The 23,924-nt window shown below is 44.7% G+C and overlaps 1 protein-coding gene across 2 annotated transcripts; it reads left to right on the forward strand.

Moving 5' to 3' along the window:
- The first annotated feature begins 4,222 nt into the window (after positions 1–4,222).
- CTSE (cathepsin E) lies at positions 4,223–19,459 on the forward strand. 2 transcript variants are annotated; one of them, XM_003822932.6, is made up of 9 exons: positions 4,223–4,394; positions 5,060–5,216; positions 5,850–5,967; positions 6,951–7,069; positions 11,967–12,166; positions 14,204–14,326; positions 15,449–15,590; positions 15,692–15,790; positions 17,750–19,459. In XM_003822932.6, exons 1-9 carry the CDS (start codon positions 4,327–4,329, stop codon positions 17,912–17,914), a joined length of 1,191 nt encoding a protein of 396 aa, XP_003822980.3. In that variant the 5' UTR covers positions 4,223–4,326; the 3' UTR covers positions 17,915–19,459. The 2 variants fall into 2 exon arrangements, with proteins under 2 accessions (XP_003822980.3, XP_008974784.3); XM_008976536.5 differs by lacking the exon at positions 15,449–15,590.
- Positions 19,460–23,924: the final 4,465 nt, after the last annotated feature.

Here is a 23,924-nt window from a genome sequence, read left to right on the forward strand (position 1 = left end):
ATTGCTAAAAATGTTAACAATCATCTGAGCCTTCAGGGAGTCATAACCTTTTTGCTGGCGGAGGTCTTGCCTGGACATTAATGGCTGCTGACTGATCAAGGTGGTAGTTGCTCCAGGTTTGGGGTGGCCATGACAATTTCTTTCTTTCTTTCTTTCTTTTTTTTGAGATGGAGTTTCACTCTTGTTGCCCAGGCTGGAGTGCAGTGGCAGGATCTCGGCTCTCTGCAACCTCCGCCTCCCAGGTTCAATTAATACTCCTGCCTCAGCCTCCTGAGTAGCTGGCATTACAGGCATGCACCACCACGCCCAGGTGTTTTGTATTTTTAGTAGAGATGGGGTTTCTCCATGTTGGTCAGGCTGGTCTCAAACTCCCGACCTCAGGTGATCTGCCCGCCTCGGCCTCCCAAAATACTGGGATTACAGGCACGAGCCACAGCGCCCAGTTCTTAAACTAAGAAAACATGAAGTTTGCCACATAGATTGACTCTTCCTTTCATGAAGATTTCCCTGTAGCATATGATGCTGTTTGATAGCATTTTACTCACAGTAGAACTTCTTTCAAAACTGGAGTAATCTTCTCAAACCCTACTACTGCTATCAACCAAGTTAATGCAATATTCGTAATCTTTTGTTGGCATTTCAACAGTGTTCACAGCATCTTCACCAGGAATAGATTCCATCTCAAGAAACCACATCCTTTACTCATCCATAAGAAGCAACTTCTCATCCACCCAAGTTTGATCATGAGGTTGCAGCAATTCAGTCACACCTTCAGGCTCCACTTCTAGTTCTCTTGCTATTCCCACCACATCTGCAGTTACTTTCTCCACTGAAGTCTTGAACCCCTTAAAGTTATCCATGAGGATTGGAATCAACTTCTTCCAAACTCCTTTTAATTTTATAGTTTGATCTCCCATGAATCATGAATAATCATAATGGCATCTAGAATGGTAAATCCTTTCCGGAAGATTTCCATTTACTTTGCCCAGATCCATCAGAATCACTATCTATGGTGGCTATAGCTTTACAAAATGCATTTCTTAAATAATGAGACTTGAAAGTCAAAAGTATTCCTTGATCCAGGGGCTGCAGAATGAATATTGGGTTAGCAGGCATAAAAACATTTATCTCCTTATAAATCTCCATCAGAGCTCTTTGGCAATGAGTTGCATTGTCAATGAGCAGTAAAATTTTGAAAAGAGTTTTTTTTTACTCTGAGCAGTAGGTCTCAACAGCAAGCTTAAAATATCCAGTAAACCATGCTGTAAACCAATGTACTGTCATCCAGGGCTATGTTGTTCCACTGATACAGCACAAACAAACTCTATTTAGCATAGATTTTAGGGCCCTAGGATTTTCAGAATGGGCAAATGAGCATTGGCTTCAACTTAAAGTCACCAGCTGCATTATCCCCTAACAAAAGATTCAGCCTGTTCTTTGAAGATTTGAATCCAGGCATTGACTTCTCTCTAGTATGAAAGTCCTAGATGGTATCTTCTTCCAGTATGAGGCTATTTTGTCTATACTAAAAATCTGTTGTTTATTGTAGCCACCTTCATCAATGATCTTAGCTAGATCTTCTGGATAACTTGCTGCAGCTTCTGCTTTGGGACTTTCTGCTTCACCTTGCAGAAATCTCCATAGGCTTCACCTTTTCTTCTGCAGCTTCCTCACCTCTCTCTGCCTTCATAGAACTGAAGAGTGTTAGGGCCTTGCTCTGGATTAGGCGTTGACTTAAGGGAGTGTTGTCACTGCTTTGATCTTCTATCCAGACCAATAACACTTTCTCCATATCAGCAAGAAAACTATTTTGCTTTCTGTCATTTGTGTGTTCCCTGTAATATCACCTTCAATTTCCCTTAAGAACTTTTTCTTTGCATTCATGACTTGGGTAACTGTTTGGTATAAGAGGTCTAGCTTTCAGCCCTTCTTGGCTTTCAACATGGCTTCCTCACTAGGCTTAATAATTTCTAGCTTTGAATTTAAAATGAGGAACATGCAAATCTTCCTTTCACTTAAACACTTAGAGGTCACTGTAGAATTATTAATTGGCCTAATTTCAATATTGTTGTGTCTCAGGCAACAGGAAGGCCCGAGGGGGAGAGAAAGAGAGGGAGAGAGAGAGATGGGGGAATGACCAGTTAGTAGAGCAATAGAGCAATCAGAACACACAATTACACTTATTAAATTCTCTGTCTTACACGGGTGCAGTTTGTGGTACCCCAAAACAATTACAACAGTAACATCAAAGATCACTGAGTACAGATCACCAAAACAGATAAAATAATCATGAAAAACTTTGAAATATTGCAAGAATTACCAAAATGTGGCACAGAGACACAAAATGAACACACAGTATTGGAAAAATGGTGCTGATAGACTTGCTTGACACAGGTTTGCCACAAACCTTCAATTAAAAAAAAAAAGCAGTATCTGCAAAGTGCAGTAAAGCAGAGTGCAGTACAATAAGTATATCTGTACCTTATTTTGTTTGTTTAATCCCCCCTAAAAACCCATTGATGTAGGTAAGGTATTTGGCAGATGACAAAACTAAGGTATGTGGTGAATAAGCAGTTACGGGCAAAACATGGCAGAGTTTACTGCCAAAATGAATGATCTCCACTTCTAGCCACTTCTGACTCAAGCTGCCCTTCTAGGTTTAGACCACTCTCCCCAGTGAAAGGTCAACAAGACGGGCTCCTGGGAAATGCCAAAGAGGCTTTGTTGCCTTGGGTTCAGGGGTCAAAGGTCTAGGCTGTTCCTTAAGTCTTTTTGATGTCTTTTTTAACATTTTTGGACCCAAGCGCGGGTTTGGCTTAGCTCCATACTCCATGTTTGCTTGCCATTTGAACTTCAGAGATGAAAGGCAGATCCCATAGCACTTAAGAGATTTTCCAGAACACTAGCTGGTCAGGGCAGAGCTAAAGCTAAACGCAGGCCATCTACTTCCTACTGCTGAGCTAGTGCCCTCTGGAAGCATTGGCATATGGTGGTGGCCTCTGCTGCCCTGGCTAACTTGAGTCAGGGTCAGGGTCTTCCTACCTGTAACCCCTTCATCCCCACCCCAGGCACTGAAGCCCCACCATCTGTTTATGAGGCGGGTGGCCACAGAGATAGGCTGATGGTGAGGGGGTTTCACACACTGCGGTAACTAAGGCCTGAGCCCCACCCACTCTCCACCCCTGCGCTTAGTCCCACTTGACAGATAGAAGATCCTATTGTCCCTGAGCACTGTTAAGGGCTGAACTTTGTCCTCCAAAATCCATGTTGATGTCCTAACACCTAGTACCTCAGAACGTGACTGTATTTGGAGATAGGGTCTTTAAAGAGGTATTAAGGGTAAACGCAGTCATTAGGGTGGGCCCTACTCCAATATGACTAGCGTCCTTATAAGAAGAGGAAATGTGGATGTGGACACAGCCACACGCTGAGGGAAGACCCATGTGAAGACACAGAGAGAAGGCAGCCATCTGCAAGCCAAGGAGAGAGGCCTCCGAAGCAATCAAGTCTGCCAACACCTTGATCTTGGACTTCCAGCCTCCAGAATAGTGAGAAAATAAATTTCTGTTGTTTAAGCCCCCTGTACTTTGTCATGGCCGCTTTAGTAGACTCATGCAGGCACTTGCTGTAGACGCTGACCCCCTTGACCCTCCCTCGCTGCCCCTGCATTCTCCTCCACACACCCCTGAGCCCCAGCCCCAGATTCATCAAGTCCTCAGAGTCAGGAGAGTGGGCTCCATAAATCTGCAGCTACATTTTCCCATTTCAGGGCCTTTGAGGAGTGCTGGTTTGTGCTTCAAAGTGGGCCAGGGAAGGATAAACTGCCTTTGGAGCATTTTAGAGATTGAGGAGAGAACAGGAATCACCCAGAAAACAGACTGACGAATATTTTGAGTTGGAATCCTGCCACCCATGACAAGTCAGCTCCCACCCCTCCAGAGTCTCCAGCTAGAGCACTCGCAGTAAGAGTTCAGTGGGCCTTTCCAGGCAGCCAGGCATGTGCTGCCCTCCGGATTCATTAACAGGGTTTCTTGGGGTCAGAGGAGGTGCCAAGGCCCTGAGAGAAGCCAAGCCCCAGAGGACCCCCAAGTTCTCCCTGCAGACTCATATTCCTCTTGTAGGTGGGAAAGGGACGGAGAGGTGGAGGGGGAACGCCCTGTTCCACATGCTGTATTTACTCTGGGCATGGCTAATGACTCCAGGGCCTTATCATTCGGCCCTCAGACTGGGCTGGGCAGGTCTGAGAGTTAGGGAAAGTCCGTTCCCACTGCCCTCGGGGAGAGAAGAAAGGAGGGGGCAAGGGAGAAGCTGCTGGTCGGACTCATAATGAAAACGCTCCTTCTTTTGCTGCTGGTGCTCCTGGAGCTGGGAGAGGCCCAAGGATCCCTTCACAGGTGAGAAGACGTCCCCGCACTGTGTTCAGCTGGGTAGTCCCATGCCCTGCAACTCAGGGCTGCTCGGGGGTAGGAAAGCTGATGGGGAGGTGAAGAGGAGGAGAAGCTGAGGGCTTGCGTCAATGCATGGAAGAGACTTATCCAGTGGCCGCCTGTGTATGGCCTTAATCTCCAGTCCTCAACAAGTCATCCTCCTGCCTCCACCTCCACGGAGGTGCCTTCCCAAGTCCCAGGGGTCTTCTTGTGTTGCAAAAGAGCAGGAACCTGCAGTTGTGGTTTGTAGCTCAAAGCGCCCCAGGACTTCCCCAGGGGACTGACCGTCACTGTCCCCAAGAGTTTTCTGTCCCTTTAAATCAGCCCTTCGTGATGTTCATGTAAAACTGTAGACCGCCCCACATCTCCCATTTTCCTAGATCTCAAAGACCTCAGCTCCAGGAGGGGAGCCATTTCCACTCTAAGATTCTAAGACTCTATAGGGCAGAGATGAGGCCGGGCAGGCTGAGTGGCAGAGAGGACGCTGATCCCACCTGTATCCTGCGTGCTGTCTTGCAGATCCCCCCCTCCCACCCCATCTTCTCTAGTTGGCCCCTGAGAAAATGGGACGAGAATGGGGGGAAGAGGGAGGCAGAAGTACATCTCCTGCTTACATGGGGGTTTGTCTCCAGGGTGCCCCTCAGGAGGCATCCGTCCCTCAAGAAGAAGCTGCGGGCACGGAGCCAGCTCTCTGAGTTCTGGAAATCCCATAATTTGGACATGATCCAGTTCACCGAGTCCTGCTCAATGGACCAGAGTGCCAAGGAACCCCTCATCAACTACTTGGATGTGAGGCCTCCTGGGGTCAGGGCTGGGGAGAGGTGGGAGCGGGAGGAAGGCCCAGCATTAGGGCATGGCCAGTGCCACATCAGTAGCACTGAAGGCCATTGTGGATTTCTTCACTTGGATGATGATCCATGGGGACTGATTCCCTGGGTCCCCATGGAGTTGGCTAAGCAGGCCCCCATGTACCCAAATGTCAGAGTTCTCTGCAGAAGGAAAGGGCTGGGAGTGAAAGCATCATCCCACACTGAAGGCCCCTGCTTCTGCTCTCAGCTGGGCAGCTTACTGGCTGTGTACCCTTAGGCAAGTTACTTAACCTCTCCCAGCCCCAGTTCCCTGGTCTGTAAAACAGATGGTTCTTCCTCCACTGCCTCTCCTACAATGTATTTATAAGAATCAGGTTAGTGCAAGTAAAATCAAATGAAGTAGCCAGAGGCTTGGTTTGATTTCCTCCCTCATGGCCATTTCTCTGCTCCTTTTACCTTTTATTTTCCAGCGTTGCCACTTCCTAGGCTCTGTAAACTCCAGTCTGTATTACCCCAGGCTCTGGCCCCTGGGAGCTTTCCCCTGGCTTCCTGGTGAGCACCCTTGTCCCTCCCCACCACCCACACCCTCTTTCCTTCTCACTCTTCCTTGCAGATGGAATACTTCGGCACTATCTCCATTGGCTCTCCACCACAGAACTTCACTGTCATCTTCGACACTGGCTCCTCCAACCTCTGGGTCCCCTCTGTGTACTGCACTAGCCCAGCCTGCAGTAAGTGGGGCCAGGAGCACCAGCAGAGAATGTCTGGGGGCTAGTCCTGGGAGGCCAAGCCTGGTTCTCTGGGGAAGGGGGGCTTAGGTTCCAGAAACTGGCCATCCCTGCCACACCAGCTTCCACTCTCCATTCTTTGAGTCAGCCGTGGAACTGCTTATAGCAGAGATAGAGCAAAGCCAAGGAAGAACTAAAATGTGGCTGCTGTCCAAGATAGCAACTTTCATACTGATCAGAATTAATAGAAAGAAAGCCATTGAAAAGAGAAATCTTTGACATAATGACTCACTTCCTTTGGAACACCCAAAGGAATGTAGGGGAAGTTTAATTTAATTGGTTATTTCTGAGCAGGGAGGTGAGTCGGGTTCTAGTGTAGATAGTCTGCTTGTTTCAAGGAGGCTTGGTAGCCTTATCTCCTGGTGCACACAGGTGGGGCTGGTGGGGCACAATGGCATGGGTGGGTCCATTTGTCCAGAGGTAACTCAGAAGTTTCAGTGAGGATTGGAAAAGAAGAGCTACAGAAAGATGTCTTGTTCGATACAGGACAAGTCCCAGAGACAGAATGTCTCTGGAAACCCCAAGGCTAGAGATGTCCATCGGTTGGGAGAAAAGTTGGGAGTAATTTCCTGGGGCAATTGTTTATCCCTGAGTTTCTTTTGAAGCCAACCTCTGACCCACAATGGGTGGCAGGGACTGTGGCTGGCGCCTGATAAATGACACTTATCTTGGTGTGCCTCATGAGGTCATTGTGGACAATCAGGTTTGCTCAGGGATAGCTATTTGGTCCCCAGTTAGGCCACATCTGTAGCTAGAGGGAAATGTAGTTGCTCATTAGGGAGGGGCATCACCAGGCTTCTAGGGGCCCCCACTCAGTGTTGAGAGCTGAGGGAAGAGACCCTGCCGCTGTGGGGCTGGGTGGCATTAGGGCAGGGATGCAGCCAGTGAGCCGATGGCATAAGCAAGAGCAGTGCACTTCTTTCCAGAGACGCACAGCAGGTTCCAGCCTTCCCAGTCCAGCACATACAGCCAGCCGGGTCAATCTTTCTCCATTCAGTATGGAACCGGGAGCTTGTCCGGGATCATTGGAGCCGACCAAGTCTCTGTGAGTGCAAGTCCTTCATTTTTTCTCTCTTGGACAGAAACTTGGGAGACTTATTCAGAGGTCTTACATTTCAAATCTGCCTCAGGAATGGGTGGAAACAGGGGTTAGCACTAACTTCTAGGAGAAAGGGCAAGCAACACTCCCCACCTGAGATGGTGGCAGTGGGTCAGTCTCCACAGCACGCTGGGCCCTGGGGGAGAGCAGCACAGGGGGACTCTGGCAGGAAGCAGTGCCCAGTGCACAAAGCCTGGTGGCAGGGTGCACAGCTGGATCTCCAGTCTCTAGGGCATTGAGGAGATAAAACCAGGTCTCCGTCTTGAAGGATAAAGAAGTCCACACCAGGGGGAGAGATTTGGACTCAGTAACATAAGGGGGCAAGGTCTGAAATGGGAGTCCAATCACAGAGGCAAGGCAGAAGCCCAGTTGTCCAAAGGCCAAGGTCCAAACTGAACTCAGTGCTGAGCTCATGAGCTGTTCCTCAAACTCCCTCTGACCTCTGACCCTCTGACTCCCTCTGAAGTCCTACGGGTCCTAGAACTATGGGAATCAGACAAATGTGGGGACAGAGAGCCAGGTACTTTTTCAGGCTTATAGACAGCAATATATGCCTGGGCCTTGGGAGAAAGAGAGGTTGACCTACTCCTGGTGAACGTTGGTCCATGGGGTATTCCCGAGGCCAGCAGGGCACAGCCTTCATCAACATCCCTTAGAGTGGGTGGAGTAGGACATATTATCAACTGAAAGAATGCCAGAAGCAGAAAAACACCATCTATGTAAAAATATCATACAGATAAAACAATGTACTGTATTTTCTATTGGAACTATGTATGCGTGTGTATACACACATTACATATATAATATATAATATCCATATATGAATATATGTAATATACAGTATATTTGTATATATAATATATATCCATCTGTATATATTATATAGATACAATATGTAACATATTAAAGTATATAATTGCATAATTATATCATATAATGCATGTTATATATTATATAATTAATATAATATGTAATACATTACATTAATATATGTTATATAATATATAATATATTATAGAATATAATTGATATAATGTATTATATTAATAATATAGTATGTGTTATATAATATATTAATATGTTGTATGTAATAATATATTACATAATATATTATATTAATCTATTATATAATAGTTTAACCTATTATATAATATATTAACATAATATATTACATAATAGGTTAAACTATTATATAATAGATTAACACAATATATATATAATGTGTATATATTATGTTATATATAAGATTCTGTATATATTATGACATATACATATATATTATATATCTAATTACATATAATATATATATAAAAGTAAAAATGACTATTTTGAAGGCTACATCCCTAACTGATCATCACAATAACCTCTGAGATGCAGGGAAGGGACTGAAATTAGCATAGAAAGGGGAATTCAAACCTATAGCTTGTCACGTATCTGTTGGCTCACCTGGCTGGTGTAGGGCAGCAGCCAAGCCCACAGCAATGTCAGCTGCATTGCTCCTTCCCTCAGTTTTTCTGGCTCCAGGACCAGGTGTGCACTTACCTCTAACAAATCATCAGCTTTTGCTGCATAACATCCCCATCATTGAGGCTGGAGACTTGGGGACAGTGAGAGAACAATGTGGGTTCCAGTCCACCCTCACCCTCATGGGTTCCAACTGGCCCTTTTTCTCCCACTTGACATCTATCTTCCCTTTCTGCTGTGCAAACTGTAGACTGCTGCTGCAGCATCAGGACAGAAACAATATCCTAAAGTACACTGTTTAACTAGCACCCACAGTTGCATATAATCAATATCTATATCCACATCATTATAGCTATATCTATAATCTATAGTACCTCCTGATGGTTCTGCTTCTCTTATCAAACCCTGACTGACATAATAAAGATATGACATGTGAAAATTTGTAGATGAAGCTGATGCAGCCCTTAAAGGGACCATTTAGCCTAAAATGCATGTGTTGTTAATAGAAATGCTAATGATCAATTATCTAAGCTCCTATTTCAAGAAATGAATAACAAGAAAATGAGCAAACCGTAAACAAACAATAGCAAATCAAACCCAAAGAAATCAAAAGGAAGGAAATAATAAAGAGTAGAATGGGACACTAATGAAATAGAGAAATCACACAGTACAGAAAATTAACAAAGCCAAGAATGAACTCTTTGCAAAGAGTAATAAAATTGGTTAGCCTCTCACATGACTAAATAAGAAAAAAGAAAGAAAATACAACTTAACAATGTTAGAAATGAGAAAGAGAACATTAGTAAAGTTATCAAGAATAATTTTATATGGATAAATTTTACAATTTTCAAAAAATCAGCAAATGCCTTGAGAAATACAGCATACCAAAACTGATGCAAAAACAAAAAATAGAAAATGTGAATCTTTTAAAGATATACTCTGTTATTAAAAAATCTTTCCACAAAGAAAACTCCACGAAGAAAAGCCTCACTGATAAATTCTCTCAACACTAAAAAAAATCAGTCTTTCACAAACTCTTCCAGATATTTGACAAAGTAAAAACACTTTATAACTCATTTTATGAAACCAGCATAACTTTAATAATGAAACTTGAAAAGGACATTATAACAAAAGAAAATATAAAATTACAGACCAATCTTTCTCTCATGAATATAGATGCGAAAGTTCTAAATGAAATACTAGCAAATAAAATCTTTTGGTATATAAAAAGATCATACCAAGCGTCATCTTTCCAGGAATTTATCATTTAACAGAATAAAAGGAGAAAAATCATATGACCAATATGATTATATTAGTAGGTTAATAACATTCAATATCTATTCATGACTTCAAGAAAAACTCTTAGCAAACTAGGAGTAGAAAGTAACTCCCTTAATCTGATAAAAATGAAGGGCTTCATCTAAAAGAAGCCCACAGCAAACTTTATACTTAATGGTGAATTGTCGAGAGACTTCTCCATAAGATCAAGAATGAGACAAGGACACTCAATTTCACCACTTCTATTCAACATTGTACTGAAAATCCTAGCCAGTGCAACAAGGCAAGAAAAAAGAAATAAAGAACATTAAGATGGAAAAGGAAGAAATAACTCTGTCAATATTAATGTATGACAAGATTCTATAAGTAGAAAATCCAAAAATATCTACAGAAAGGATATTGGGATTAATATGTGAACTTAGCAAAGTTGCTGGATATGAGGTCAACATAAAAAAAATCATCTGGGGCCAGGCACGGTGGCTCACGCCTGTAATCCCAGCACTTTGGGAGGCCGAGGCAGGTGGATCATGAGGTCAGGAGTTTGAGACCAGCCTGACCAACATTTCTCTACTAAAAATACAAAAATTAGCCAGGCTTGGTGGCACACGCCTGTAGTCCCAGCTACTCAGGAGGCTGAGGCAGAAGAATTGCTTGAACCCAGGAGGTGGAGGTTGCAGTGAGCCAAGATCATGCCATGGCACTCCAGCCTGGGTGACAGAGTGAGACTCTGTCTCAAAGAAAATCATTTGGATTTATATATACAGGTTATGGATCCTTATCCCAAATGCTTGGGACCGGAAGCCTTTTAGATTTCAAATTTTTTCAGATTTTGAAATATTTGCATTATACTTACCAGTTTAGTATCCCAAATCTGAAAATCCATAATCTGTAATGCTCCAATGAGCATTTTCTTTGAGCCTCATGTTGGCACTCAAAAAGTTTTGGATTTTGAAGCACTTCAGTTTCAGATTTTCAGATTTGTGATGCTCAACCTGTAGCAAGTAAAACAGATGGCAAATAGATTTTTAATGACACTATTTATAATACTATCAAAACCATCAGCTACTTTGATGTAAATTTAACAAAAATGTGCGAGAACTCTACTCTGATAATAGCAAACATTACTAAATAAAAGTAAAAGACTTGCATAAAAATCACAAACATTAATGAATAAAATTAAAAGAAGACCTGTATTGAAAACTAAACCATGCTCATAGATTGAATGACTCTGTTTCATTAAAAAGTCAAATTTTTTCAAATTGGTCTATACAACCAATTTTATTCCAATCAAAACTACAGCACTTTTTCTTAGACATTAGCAAGCTGATTCTAACATTTATATGGATATGTAATACATCAATACAATCTTGCTGAAGAAAAACACTGGTAAATATTAAGATTTATTATAAAGTTACAGTAATGTAGACGTGTGGTGTTGGCACAGAATTTTAAAAATAAACAAATGTAACAGAACAGAAAATACAAAACTATCAACACAGTCATCTGACTTGCGTTGAACAAGACACTGCAGTATGTGGAGGAAATGATGGTATATTTATTAAATAGTGCCAGGTCATATGAATATCCAGAAGAAAAAAATAAATCTTAACTCCTACCTTACACATTATCACATTTCATATAGGTTCCAGATCGCAATGTGAAAAGTAAACAATAAAGCTTTTAGAAGAAAACATGAGAAAATGTTTTCATGACCTTAAGGTAGGCAAAATTTTCTGAAACAAGTTACAAAAAAACAGTGTACAATAAGCACATGATGAGTGACAGAAGCCAGATACCAAAGAGTTCATATGGGATGATTCCATTTATATAAAATCCAAAAAATAGGCAAAACCAATATATGTTATTAGAAGTCAGGAGACTGGCTCTTCTTGACGAGGGGCGCAATGATTGGCAGGTGCATGAGGGCTTCTGAGGTTTGGAATGTCCTGTTTTTTGGGAATATAGCAAGCATCTTTGTGCTCATTTAGTCAAGGAAAGTTGGGAAGGAGAAGCATTAGCTTCAAGACAGAGGAAAATCCAGGAGTCAAACCCTTTGCCAGCAATCCCCTGTGCCATTCTCCTGTGGGCTTTCTCCTACCAGGTGGAAGGACTAACCGTGGTTGGCCAGCAGTTTGGAGAAAGTGTCACAGAGCCAGGCCAGACCTTTGTGGATGCAGAGTTTGATGGAATTCTGGGCCTGGGATACCCCTCCTTGGCTGTGGGAGGAGTGACTCCAGTATTTGACAACATGTTGGCTCAGAACCTGGTGGACTTGCCGATGTTTTCTGTCTACATGAGCAGGTAAGGCCCATCAAGTCTGTGAGGTTAAAGTCAGTTATAACTACAGGGAGACAACACATACACTTGACTTAGCAGTCAAAAGAACTGGTTTAGGTAGCTTGGTCCATTACCAGCTGTGTGATCTTAGTCAAAACATTTAACCTCTCTGAATATTGAGGAAATGGGATTTGCTTCATCAAGTAGCTGTAAAAACACTTTGTAAACTCTACCACACTGGCTTAAATTTAAGGAATCTCTGGGATTGGTTCTTCATTGATGCTGTCACTAAATATCAAGCTCTTATTATATGCTGATTATGATGCTCACACTGGGGACCCAGTGAAACAAGAAAGACAGTACCTGCAGGAGGAGGAGGCAGAAAAAAATGAAAAGCTGACAATAAAATAATTGCATGCTGATGGATGAATAAACAAAATGTGGCATATCCAAATAATCAAATATTATTCAGCCTTAAAAAGGAAGAAAATTCTGAGACATGCTACAACATAGAAGAAACTTGAGGACATAATGCTAAGTGAAATAAGCTAGTCACAAAAAGACAAATACTGTATGATTCCACTTAGGTGAGGTACCTAGACTAGTCAAATTCATAGGCAGAAAGTAGACTGCCAGTTGCCAGAGCCTGGGGAGGGGAAGTGAGGAATTCTTAAACCGTTGTTGATGGCCTAATGGGTATAAAGTTCCAGTTCTGTAAAATGAAAGGTCTGGATTTTACAACAGTGTGAACATACTTAACACTACTGAATTGTAGACTCAAAAATGGGTAAGATAGTACATTTTATGTTACATATTTTTACAACAATTTTTTTAAATTGCACATTGTTTTTGGAAAAGGTCATGAGGCTCACCTGTTTCTAGGCACTCTTGCCCGGCATCCTTGGAGGGTCATCTCCTCTTCCTCCTTACACAGGAAGGTGATTTCTGACCTTGCTGACTTTTTCCAGCTCAGACCTGGCCTGCGTTCACACTGTTTCAGCATAAGCCCATTCCTCTCATTCCCCTCTCCCACATGGAGGGTCCTGGATTTTCCCTATCAAGCTATGTTTCCTCTCCAGCATGACGGCACTCAGGACCAGGCCTAGGCAGAGCTGTGAGTAAGAGAGGCAAGTTGTCTAGACACCTCTGCTTCCCCTTGCAGAACTTCCTTCTCCCGTCGCCTGGGAAAAGTGGGCTGTAATGGAGAATATCAAGGCTTGGCAGTCAGACTGGCCTGGATTTGAATCCTGCCACTTACATTGCTTCATCTCACTGAGGCTCAGTTTCTTCCACGGACCACTAGGTTGATGTGAGTTAAATAAGTTTAGATAGATAAAATCCCCACTACACAGCCTTGCACCAAGGTAATTAACAAATGTGAGTTCCTTTCCCCACTCCCTCTGTAAAACCACTGTCCTAAAATTCCTACAGGTATTCACTTCTCTCCCTCTTTACCACCCTGATTTCAGTTTTGTATCTTTCTGATCCTTTTCCTCCTCAAAATGAATCTGTCTTAGGTCCTATTTCTCCAGAATCCTGCTAGGTTCCAGAACATAATCTGAGAAATCAATACCAATGAAAATAAGTTTTCAGGCTCTAGTAAGTCATGATACATTCATATTAGCCTCTTTGCCTTAACATAAAGAGTGAATAATACAAAAACGCCAGGCACTGTCACAACCATAGTGGGGAAGATACTTTGGGAAAAGGTGTCTTTGGGGGTTGCTTCAAGTCACACGGTGTATACCCACCCAGGATGGTCCTGGCCTTGGTTCTGAATGACAGACCTGCTGGCCCCATTTCCCACCTCCTTAACCTTTTTATCCAAGAAGCAGAAACACATTCACAAATGGTCAAGGGGAGTTGTTTCTAACCTTGTGTCAAAAAGGCCCAGACCAATTCACTTGCAGTAGTCAGAGTCCCGGTCTCAAAGCCCAGACTGATGTTTCTGCCTACCTGCGTGCTTGGCATGAGATCAAGAAGCAAAGGGTCCTAGCTGAGGCTCACCCCTAGAGTTTTGCAGTGGCCCTTCCTGGACAGTTTGTCTTTCTCTCCACGTAGTAACCCAGAAGGTGGTGCGGGGAGCGAGCTGATTTTCGGAGGCTACGACCACTCCCATTTCTCTGGGAGCCTGAATTGGGTCCCAGTCACCAAGCAAGCTTACTGGCAGATTGCACTGGATAAGTGAGTATTCCCCATGAAGTAGTGACAGTACTAGGGGTAAACTGAAAAGAGGCACAACTCAAACCGAATTAACTGAAAAACCACTGGTCACTAGCAGAGGATGCCAGAAGCTTACTGTGGTTGGAGGTATGGAGGTGCTGAGCAAGTGTGCAGGAAGGGACCTCTGTAACCAGGGCAGCAGACACAGCTTCCTTCCTTGTACACGTGGCGTGCTTTTAACTCAACAGACAGTCAATACCAGTGCACAGCCTGCTCCCCTTTGTTCTTTTAACATTAACACACAAGGCAAGGGATGAGTAACATGGGGGGTTGCACAGGTGAATTGGGCTCAGATCTTGCCCTCAAAAAACTTGTACAGAAGATGAGATGCACCCAAACCACTATCCTGTAAAATGGAAGGTGGTCAGTGCTCCAAGAGAGGTGCCACTAATGTGGTCCCACAGACAGACATGACCGCTTCTATCTGAACGCTCCAGTGCATCATGGAGGGGGTTACATTGAAACTGAGCCAGGAAATATATACAATATCTGGGCACGAAGCAATTGGGGAAGTGGGACTACATGCCTGCCTCATACCTAGCGCCGTGCTAGACAATGCAGGAATTGGAAAAGTGTAGTTCAAGTTTCAATTCAGCTAGGATTGAGTTCCTGCAAGGTACCAGGCATTAGGAATGCAAAAAATAAAAGGCCTCAATGCTCACTGTCTATTCAGAGTTTTTCAAACTGTAGGAATTCACCTATTTATGGGTCATGACATCATTTTAGAAGATCCTGACCTGACCAGGTGTGGTGGCTCACACCTGTAATCCCAGGACTTTGGGAGGCCGAGGCAGGAGGATCACAAGGTCAAGAGATTGAGACACCTACATTTTTTAGACGAATTGGAATACAGTAGAAAATACCAGAGTGCACTTCAATTGCATGAATGTGTGTGTGTGTGCACTGGGTCAAGAAGTAAACAGATTTCTTCCTATGGATCTCAGTAGAAAACAATTGAGGAACACTCATATGGTGGGTGGAAATCATTGATGTGCTCCAGGCATTTGAGACCCCAAAAAAGAGTGGGAGTTTCCTAGGAGCCGGGGGAGGGAAGGTGGGCCGACCACAACCCTGTCCCCTCAGCATCCAGGTGGGAGGCACTGTGATGTTCTGCTCCGAGGGCTGCCAGGCCATTGTGGACACAGGGACTTCCCTCATCACTGGCCCTTCCGACAAGATTAAGCAGCTGCAAAACGCCATTGGGGCAGCCCCCGTGGATGGAGAAGTGAGTGCCTGCCTGGGCAAGGGAGTGGTGGGGACAGGAGAGCCAGGCCTTCTCTTGGGAGGTGGCAAGGCTCTAAACGGATCCTCCGTATTGGGTTTTAGTATGCTGTGGAGTGTGCCAACCTTAACGTCATGCCGGATGTCACCTTCACCATTAACGGAGTCCCCTATACCCTCAGCCCAACTGCCTACACCCTACTGGTAAGAACTGTTTCCTTATTCTGCAGGCCACAGGGCCCTCCCCACATGCCTGCCACTTCCCCTTTTCAATCGCCTGCACTTTGCCCGCCTTTACCCTAAGCCCCGCCCCACGTTGTTCTGCTCTGATGTGGCATTCCCTCTGGGAGGGACACAGCTGCCTGTGGTGGAAAGACCACGGGGCTTGTTCTAATTTCCAGTTCTGCCATGAAGCAGTAGTGAACTTCAGGCAAGCCATTTAAGGAAATCTTCTGATATTGCCATGTAGGGCTTTTCCATTGACAAAGTTTAATCTCCTCAACCACCAGGTCAGACTGGAGCTATTACTATCTCATTTTATAGGTGAGAATATCAAGACTCAGAGAGTCAAATAAATGGTTCAAGATATGAGCTGTTTGCAGGGAGGAGTGGAGAATAAGATTATATTTGTTCTAACCTCAAATTAACATTCCTCCTCTAGCAAGAAAATGTCTTTTGTTGCAGTAAATTCTCAAGTTTGTAGGGTGAAGTAGAAAGGGAACTCCTAGACCTTTTGGACACCTATGAGCACCTCACACCACAGTTGGTCTGAATTTTCAGCATTGTAGGTATTCGGCACCACACTTCAACACACTAATTTTTCCAAGAGTCACTCACAGCATCAGGGTGACTGCATCAGAAGAGGGGTGCTAAGGTATAGACTGAGGGCTTCAGCCCTACCCCTAAGCCTCTATTAACTCCTTCCCAAAGCCACCAACAGACAATCCAAATAAAAACAAATGTTTGCTTTAAAACACAGCTTCATGGTAAGTCCCCTAAGCTCCTGCCACATAGGGATTATGGAACTGCCACTCTGAACACCACACTGAGGACCAGTGGGACATTTAGACTGAGCCCTGTTCATCAGTCCACATGCCCATCAACACCCCAGCACACCCACACTCTCACCTTCCCCCATGTGAGTTGAGTCCCTGCCCAGGTGGAAATCATTGATGTGCTCCAGGCCTGGAGAGCCCAAAAAAGAGTGGGAGTTTCCTAGAAGCCAGGGGAGGGGAGGTGCGTGGTTCTTTCCCGGTATGGTGAGTGGTTCTTTTAGAAGATCATTTTAGAAGATCATGACCTGACCGGGCATGGTGACTCACACCTGTAATCCCAGGACTTTGGGAGGCCGAGGCGGGTGGATCACAAGGTCTTGTGCCGGTTCTTTCGCAGTACAGTGCGTGGTTCTTTCCCACCAGCAGATATCAATCAGAGCCACCTTGATCCATCAAAACTGCTGTAAAAATTTTGACTTTTCACGTCCTTCCTCTCAAGAAGTCTCCCTGAGCCCTCTGCAAATTTTCCCACACCCTCATCAGCAACTTCAAATTTCAAATCATTGTTGGAAAGACCACACTTGCCTGGTAGAGCACGTCTTTGCCAAACTAAAAATTAGATTGGAGAAGGTGACACTCTTCTCTTGAACAAGGAATGCCTACTTGCCTCATCTAAAGGGGATCACTCAAATGTTTGTTTCCAGAACATCAACAAGAAAATAGCAGTGGATAGGCACTAACAGAGTTCTTTCTCTCCCTTAACAAAAACTAAGCTGAGCTTCACTAGAAACTAAAGAAACCAGAATTTAAACCAAGGTCTTCTGGTGCCAACCCTTTTGCTCTTCTAGCCATGCAGCAAGGGTTTCCCAGTTGTAAAATGATGGTGACAGGGGTAGGTGGGAGTATATAACAGACGAACAGTTCTCAAAATTGTAGAACATAGACCCCAGGCCCGTAAGAATGGACTTGTGCAGACAAACACTTTATTAAGCAACCTAGGGTAGGGACATATGAAGCAGGAGGAAGAACCCACCGACCAAAATGGTGGAACCCACCAGCTGTCCAAGGCCACCCAGTGCCAGCCACCACCACCACACAGGCAGCCTCCAGGCAGTACTACTACCTTCTTCCCCCGTATGTCATTTGCATCCTTCTTTCCAACCCACAGGACTTCGTGGATGGAATGCAGTTCTGCAGCAGCGGCTTTCAAGGACTTGACATCCACCCTCCAGCTGGGCCCCTCTGGATCCTGGGGGATGTCTTCATTCGACAGTTTTACTCAGTCTTTGACCGTGGGAATAACCGTGTGGGACTGGCCCCAGCAGTCCCCTAAGGAGGGGCCTTGTGTCTGTGCCTGCCTGTCTGACAGGCCTTGAATATGTTAGGTTGGGGCATTCTTTACACCTACAAAAAGTTATTTTCCAGAGAATGTAGCTGTTTCCAGGGTTGCAACTTGAATTAAGACCAAACAGAACATGAGAATACACACACACACACACATATACACACACACACTTCACACATACACACCACTCCCACCACCGTCATGATGGAGGAATTACGTTATACATTCATATTTTGTATTGATTTTTGATTATGAAAATCAAAAATTTTCACATTTGATTATGAAAATCTCCAAACATATGCACAAGCAGAGATCATGGTATAATAAATCCCTTTGCAACTCCACTCAGCCCTGACAACCCATCCACACACGGCCAGGCCTGTTTATCTACACTGCTGCCCACTCCTCTCTCCAGCTCCACATGCTGTACCTGGATCATTCTGAAGCAAATTCCGAGCATTACATCATTTTGTCCATAAATATTTCTAACATCCTTAAATATACAATCGGAATTCAAGCATCTCCCATTGTCCCACAAATGTTTGGCTGTTTTTATAGTTGGATTGTTTGTATTAGGATTCAAGCAAGGCCCATATATTGCATTTATTTGAAATGTCTGTAAGTCTCTTTCCATCTACAGAGTTTAGCACATTTGAACGTTGCTGGTTGAAATCCCGAGGTGTCATTTGACATGGTTCTCTGAACTTATCTTTCCTATAAAATGGTAGTTAGATCTGGAGGTCTGATTTTGTGGCAAAAATACTTCCTAGGTGGTGCTGGGTACTTCTTGTTGCATCCTGTCAGGAGGCAGATAATGCTGATGCCTCTCTATTGGTAATGTTAAGACTGCTGGGTGGGTTTGGAGTTCTTGGCTTTAATCATTCATTACAAAGTTCAGCATTTTACCTGATCGTTTCAGTGGTCATTGATGATCATTGCTGAGATCCACACTATAATTAGGGGCGGCAGAACAGGTGTTTTTCTAATTCTGCTATCCCTTTGGCATTTGTTAGTTGGAATTCTTCTATAAAAAACATAGGCTGGGTGCAGTGGCTCACGCCTGTAATCCTAGCACTTTCGGAGGCCAAGGCAGGCAGATCACGAGGTCAAGAGATGGAGACTATCCTGGCCAACATGGTTAAACCCCTTCTCTACTAAAAGTACAAAAATTAGCCAGGCATGGTGGCACACGCCTGTAGTCCCAGCTACCCAGGAAGCTGAGGCAAGAGAATCGCTTGAACCCAGGAGACAGAGGCTGCAGTGAGCCAAGATCACGCCACTGCACTTCAGCCTGGCAACAGAGCGAGACTCCTTCTCAAAATAAAAAAAAAAAAATAATCTTTGGCTGGGCACGATGGCTCACGTCTGTCCCAGCACTCTGGGAAGCCAAGGAAGGAGGATTGCTTGAGCCCAGGGTGTCAAAGCTGCAGTGATCTATGACCTTGCCACTGTACTCCAATCTGGGTGATAGAGCAAGACCTTGTCTTGAAAACAAGATAAAACAAGATAAAACCTTTCCCTCAACAACCATTTGCCCAGGAAAGAAGACAATTACTTGGGGTTTTGTTTCCTTTGTTTACCAGTTTTCAGAATGAGTTGGTGCTATATTAAACACCAAAGAATTTTAAACATATTTGATGTGTTTCAACTCACCAGTTTTTTCTTTAATGCCAAATCACCCTATCTTTAGCCAGTGGGTGACCTTCAAATTAGTTCCTGTGAACTTTTCCAGCCCATCTTGCACACTTCCAGTCCCATATGTGGCATCAGCCATTGTTCCACAGAGTCCTGGTTCCTCAGTGGCCTCGGGTAATGACGTCATGTCCCTAAGACACTCACCTCTCAGAGCTGTTGGGAAGAATCAATGATCTTACCTGGGTGGAAGCACCTGGCTAAGAGTGGTAACTTCCCTTCTGATTTGGGTGTCATGCTCAGAGTAGATCACAACTACACATCTGCACACATACATTTTTTGTTTGGTTTTTACTTTTATTTTTCCTTTTTGAGGAAATTATTGCTTTTAAAGTCAATTTAGAACAGCCTGATACAAACGAGCTATGAAAGCAGTGTGGCAGAACAGTTAACAACACTGGCTCCGGAGTCAGGCAGGCTTGGATTTCATTCCTAGCATCAGTTGTGGGACTTCTGCACCTCAGTTTGTTCATCTGTCAAATGGACATCATAATAGGAACTACAGTTGACCCCTGAACAACACAGGTTTGGACTTGCATGATTTCACTTATTCACAGATTTTATTTTTTCAACCAAAGGCAGATCAAAAATACAGCATTCAGCCAGTGCTGTGGCTCACACCTGTAATCCCAGCACTTTGGGAGGCTGAGGTGGGTGGATCACTTGAGGTCAGGAGTTCGAGACCAGCCCGGTCAACATGGTGAAACCCCATCTCTACTAAAAATACAAAAATTACCCGGGCATAGTGGCAGGCGCCTGTAATCCCAGCTACTCAGGAGGATGAGGCAGGAGAATTGCTTGAACCCAGGGAGTGGAGGTTGCAGTGAGCCAAGATCGTGCCACTGCACTCCAGCCTCAGCAACAGAGACTCCATCTCAAAAAAAAAAAAAAAAAATACAGTATTCTCGGGATGCAAAACCCATTTATGTGGAGGATGGACTTATCCTATATGTGGATTCTTCGGGGCCAACCGCAGGACTTGGGTGTGCTCAAATTTTAGTATACTTGGGGGTCCTGAAAGCAGTTCCCCACATATACCAAGGGACGACTGTGCTGCATGGAATTATTGTGAGGATGCAATGACATTGCACATACGTAAACATTTACCTAGCTTACATGCCTGTGCTCATCAGGCCACAGACCTTCACTCTGCATAGGCGAGTCTCATAAAAGGCAGAAAGCCCTAGAGTAAATGCTTTATGATTTTTCATCTAAGACAAAGCACCCCAAGAGCCATGTGGGAGCCCATTGTCAGACAGCACCCCTGAGGGTTTTCGGAAGGGCCGTTTCTGTGCAAGGGCTGCCCTGGCTGTTGAATATGCTGGTCTGGTGCTGGCCAGGAGTCTGAGTAGTGGAGGCTGCAGTGTGAAAGTGATGCCTAAGCCACACAACATCGTTCAGTCTTCACAACGACCCTGCTGGTTCTGCCACAGAAATCCTTCTGTGATCTGTTTCCTTGTCCCCACCCTCCAGTCATTACCTTTCACCAGAAATATTCCAGGAACATCCTGACAGTGATTCTGTCTCTTGCCCTCCGACAAACCAGTGCCTGATCGGTAAATATTTCTGAAGCCCAGCTCTAATCACACCCTTCCCCTGATGTACACTTCGCAATGGTGCCCCGCTGCACGCCAGATGCAATCCAAGCTGATGCAACTTCCAGGGTTCCCAGGGCTTTGCCTCAGTTTGACCACTTGTTCTCCCTGGACATCTAGTCTACCCTGCACCAAACGGAATCATCCCAATTTTCTTACTTGTACACTTAGTCCTAGGATTCCGTCTCCTCTGTTCATCAGAGGAACATGCTGTTTCCCCAAAATGACTCCCTTTCAATGAGTGTTAAGATGACAGTGAAAAGCTGTCAGACACAGTGCTGTGAGACACTAGACTGAAACCTCAGCCCATGGGATGCACTGTGAAGGTGCTCAGCTATGACTTGGAGCCCTTCCCGTACACTCTGTCTTCTGCCAGCCAGAGGTTCAGCATCTCCTCTCCCTGGCCCCACATCGTTTCTCTGCATATTGAGCCTGACTTCCTGCTCCATTCACCACACATCTGCACAATCCTATCCTCAGCATCCTTCAAGCTCCAATTCAAGTGCCTCCTTTCCATAAAGCCCTCTTCGACTTCTCCTAACTAGAACTAATCTCTCCTTCCTCTAAATCCCCACAATCCTTAAGCTGTGTTTCTTATGCCATTATTTGCTCCATGTTTTATTTCCACTGAAAAAAATGCAATTCTCCATTTCTGCACCCCTGAAAGGATCTGAAAGGCTCAGATCATTGAATGAACACCTACAGGAGGAAAGGAAGGAAGCAGTGAGGATGAATACAGCGTCAGGGCCTCCTCTGCAGGGTCGAAGCTGGCGTCATTCTCCTCTGGAGCATGTGTCACAGGAACAGAAGGGAAATTGCTGACTTTTCATCCACGTGGCTGGAGGAAGTGGGGACTAGAGTCTGAGGGTGGCTGACGACTTGGCTTCCAAAGGTGTTGGGATAGTTCTGCAAATAGACCCTGAAAGTATCAGTTTCAGTCCCATGTGCAAAGGCTGTAAGGGCCAGCATGGACAGTTCACTTCCCATTCCCAAAGCACCCTCGGCAGCAGCGGGCCCCACAAGAACGCTCACATCTTCTCTAAAAGAGGATCAAATGTGCCTCTACACCCCTGTGGGGGCTTGCTGTCTAATCCCTTCTCTCTCTCTCTCTCGAACACGCACACACACACACACACACACAAATGTTCACTTAAAACTTGGCCTCAGAAAAAAGTAGAAGACTATGGGAGGAAATTCTAAAGGGCAACAATTTAAGAACAAGTCAGTCATCAAAAATTAGTGGTTGGCCTGAGGGTGGCCTGATGCCCGCTTTCCCAAGTCACCCAGGTGGAATATTTGGGGTGAATGTGCTCTAGGGTGGAGGTTTTCCAGCTTCAGTGTGTGCCCCCCAGTGCTGCTCTCCATGGAAACCTTTGCCTCCTCCCTCCAGGCATGTTTGCTAATTGAAACAAGGAAATCAGCTTCACCTTTTTTTCCACTGAAGAAACCACACACAACATACCCAGGCCAGGCCCGTACCTGGCACCGTGAGCAGCCCAGTGTGGGATTCAAGGATACTCGCTCTGCACCCCCCCGAGAAATGTGTAGTCTAATCGGCCAGATGAGACGTAGACAGCAGCCACAGAGCAGAGTCAGAGACTTCTGTTGGATACGAGGAAGAACTCCCTGACCCAGAGGATTATTAGACGAAGAATGGGCCCAAGGAGGCACAATCTGCCCCCAGAGATGTGGGGGCAGAAGGGGACATCCAATGCATTACACGACTTGAGGGGGCTCTGGTGAGGCCTTGTATCCCCTGAGCAAGGCCTGTCTAAACTCACTTCATTCTGCTTTCATCCGCCAGTCATAGCGATTCCAGGCATGGTTCCAGGCAGCTCAAAGAGATACCAAATTAGCCGCATGCTAGAGGCGTTTTAAATTGCTGTAGTCTCCTAGGTACTTCAGGTTGGGTCACATCCTCACTTGAGAGGAGACGTCAGGACTTGCTTCATATCTCACAAACCTGGTGTGGAGTTTAATGTATGTATTTGTTGTGTGTGTGTGTGTGTGTGCGCGCGCGCGCATGTGTGCGTGGCATGGGTGTGTGTGATGTGTTTGTGTGATGTGTGTTGTCTGTGGTATGTATATATGTTGTTTGTGTGTGTGGTGTGTGTGTGTGCGATGTGTGTGTGGTGTGTGTGGTGTGTATGTAGTTTGTGTGCGTGATGTGCATATTGTGTGTGGTATGCATATGTGTTGCTTCTGTGTGTAAGTGTATGCATGTTGTTTGTGTGTGTGGTGTGTATGTATGTGTGTGTATGTGTGTGTATGTGGTGTGTATGTGGTGTGTGTGTGTGTGTGGTGGTGTGTCTGTGGTATATATGGTGTGTATGTGGTGTGTTTGTGTAGTACGTGTGTATTGTGTGTGCTATGTATGTGTGGTGTGTATGTGTGTAGTGTGTGTTGTGTGTGGTATATATGTATGGTGTTTGTGTGTGGAGTGTATGTGTGGTGTGTATCTTGTATGTGGCATGTATGTGTGCTGTGTGTGTGGTGTGTTTGTGTTTTGTGTGTGTTGTGGTATGTATGCATGGCATTTGTGTGTGTTGTGTATGTGTGGTGTGTTTATGTAGTGTGTGTTGTGTGTGGTATGTATGTGTGGTGTTTGTGTGGTGTGTTTGCTGTGTGTGTTGTGTGTGATATGGATCTGTGATGTTTGTGTGTGGTGTGTATGTGTGGGGTGTGTGTGTGATGTGTGTGTGGTGTGTGGT

The sequence above is a fragment of the Pan paniscus genome, chromosome 1 (genome assembly GCF_029289425.2).
Source record: "Pan paniscus chromosome 1, NHGRI_mPanPan1-v2.0_pri, whole genome shotgun sequence".
In the NCBI taxonomy this organism is placed as follows: Eukaryota; Metazoa; Chordata; class Mammalia; order Primates; family Hominidae; genus Pan; species Pan paniscus.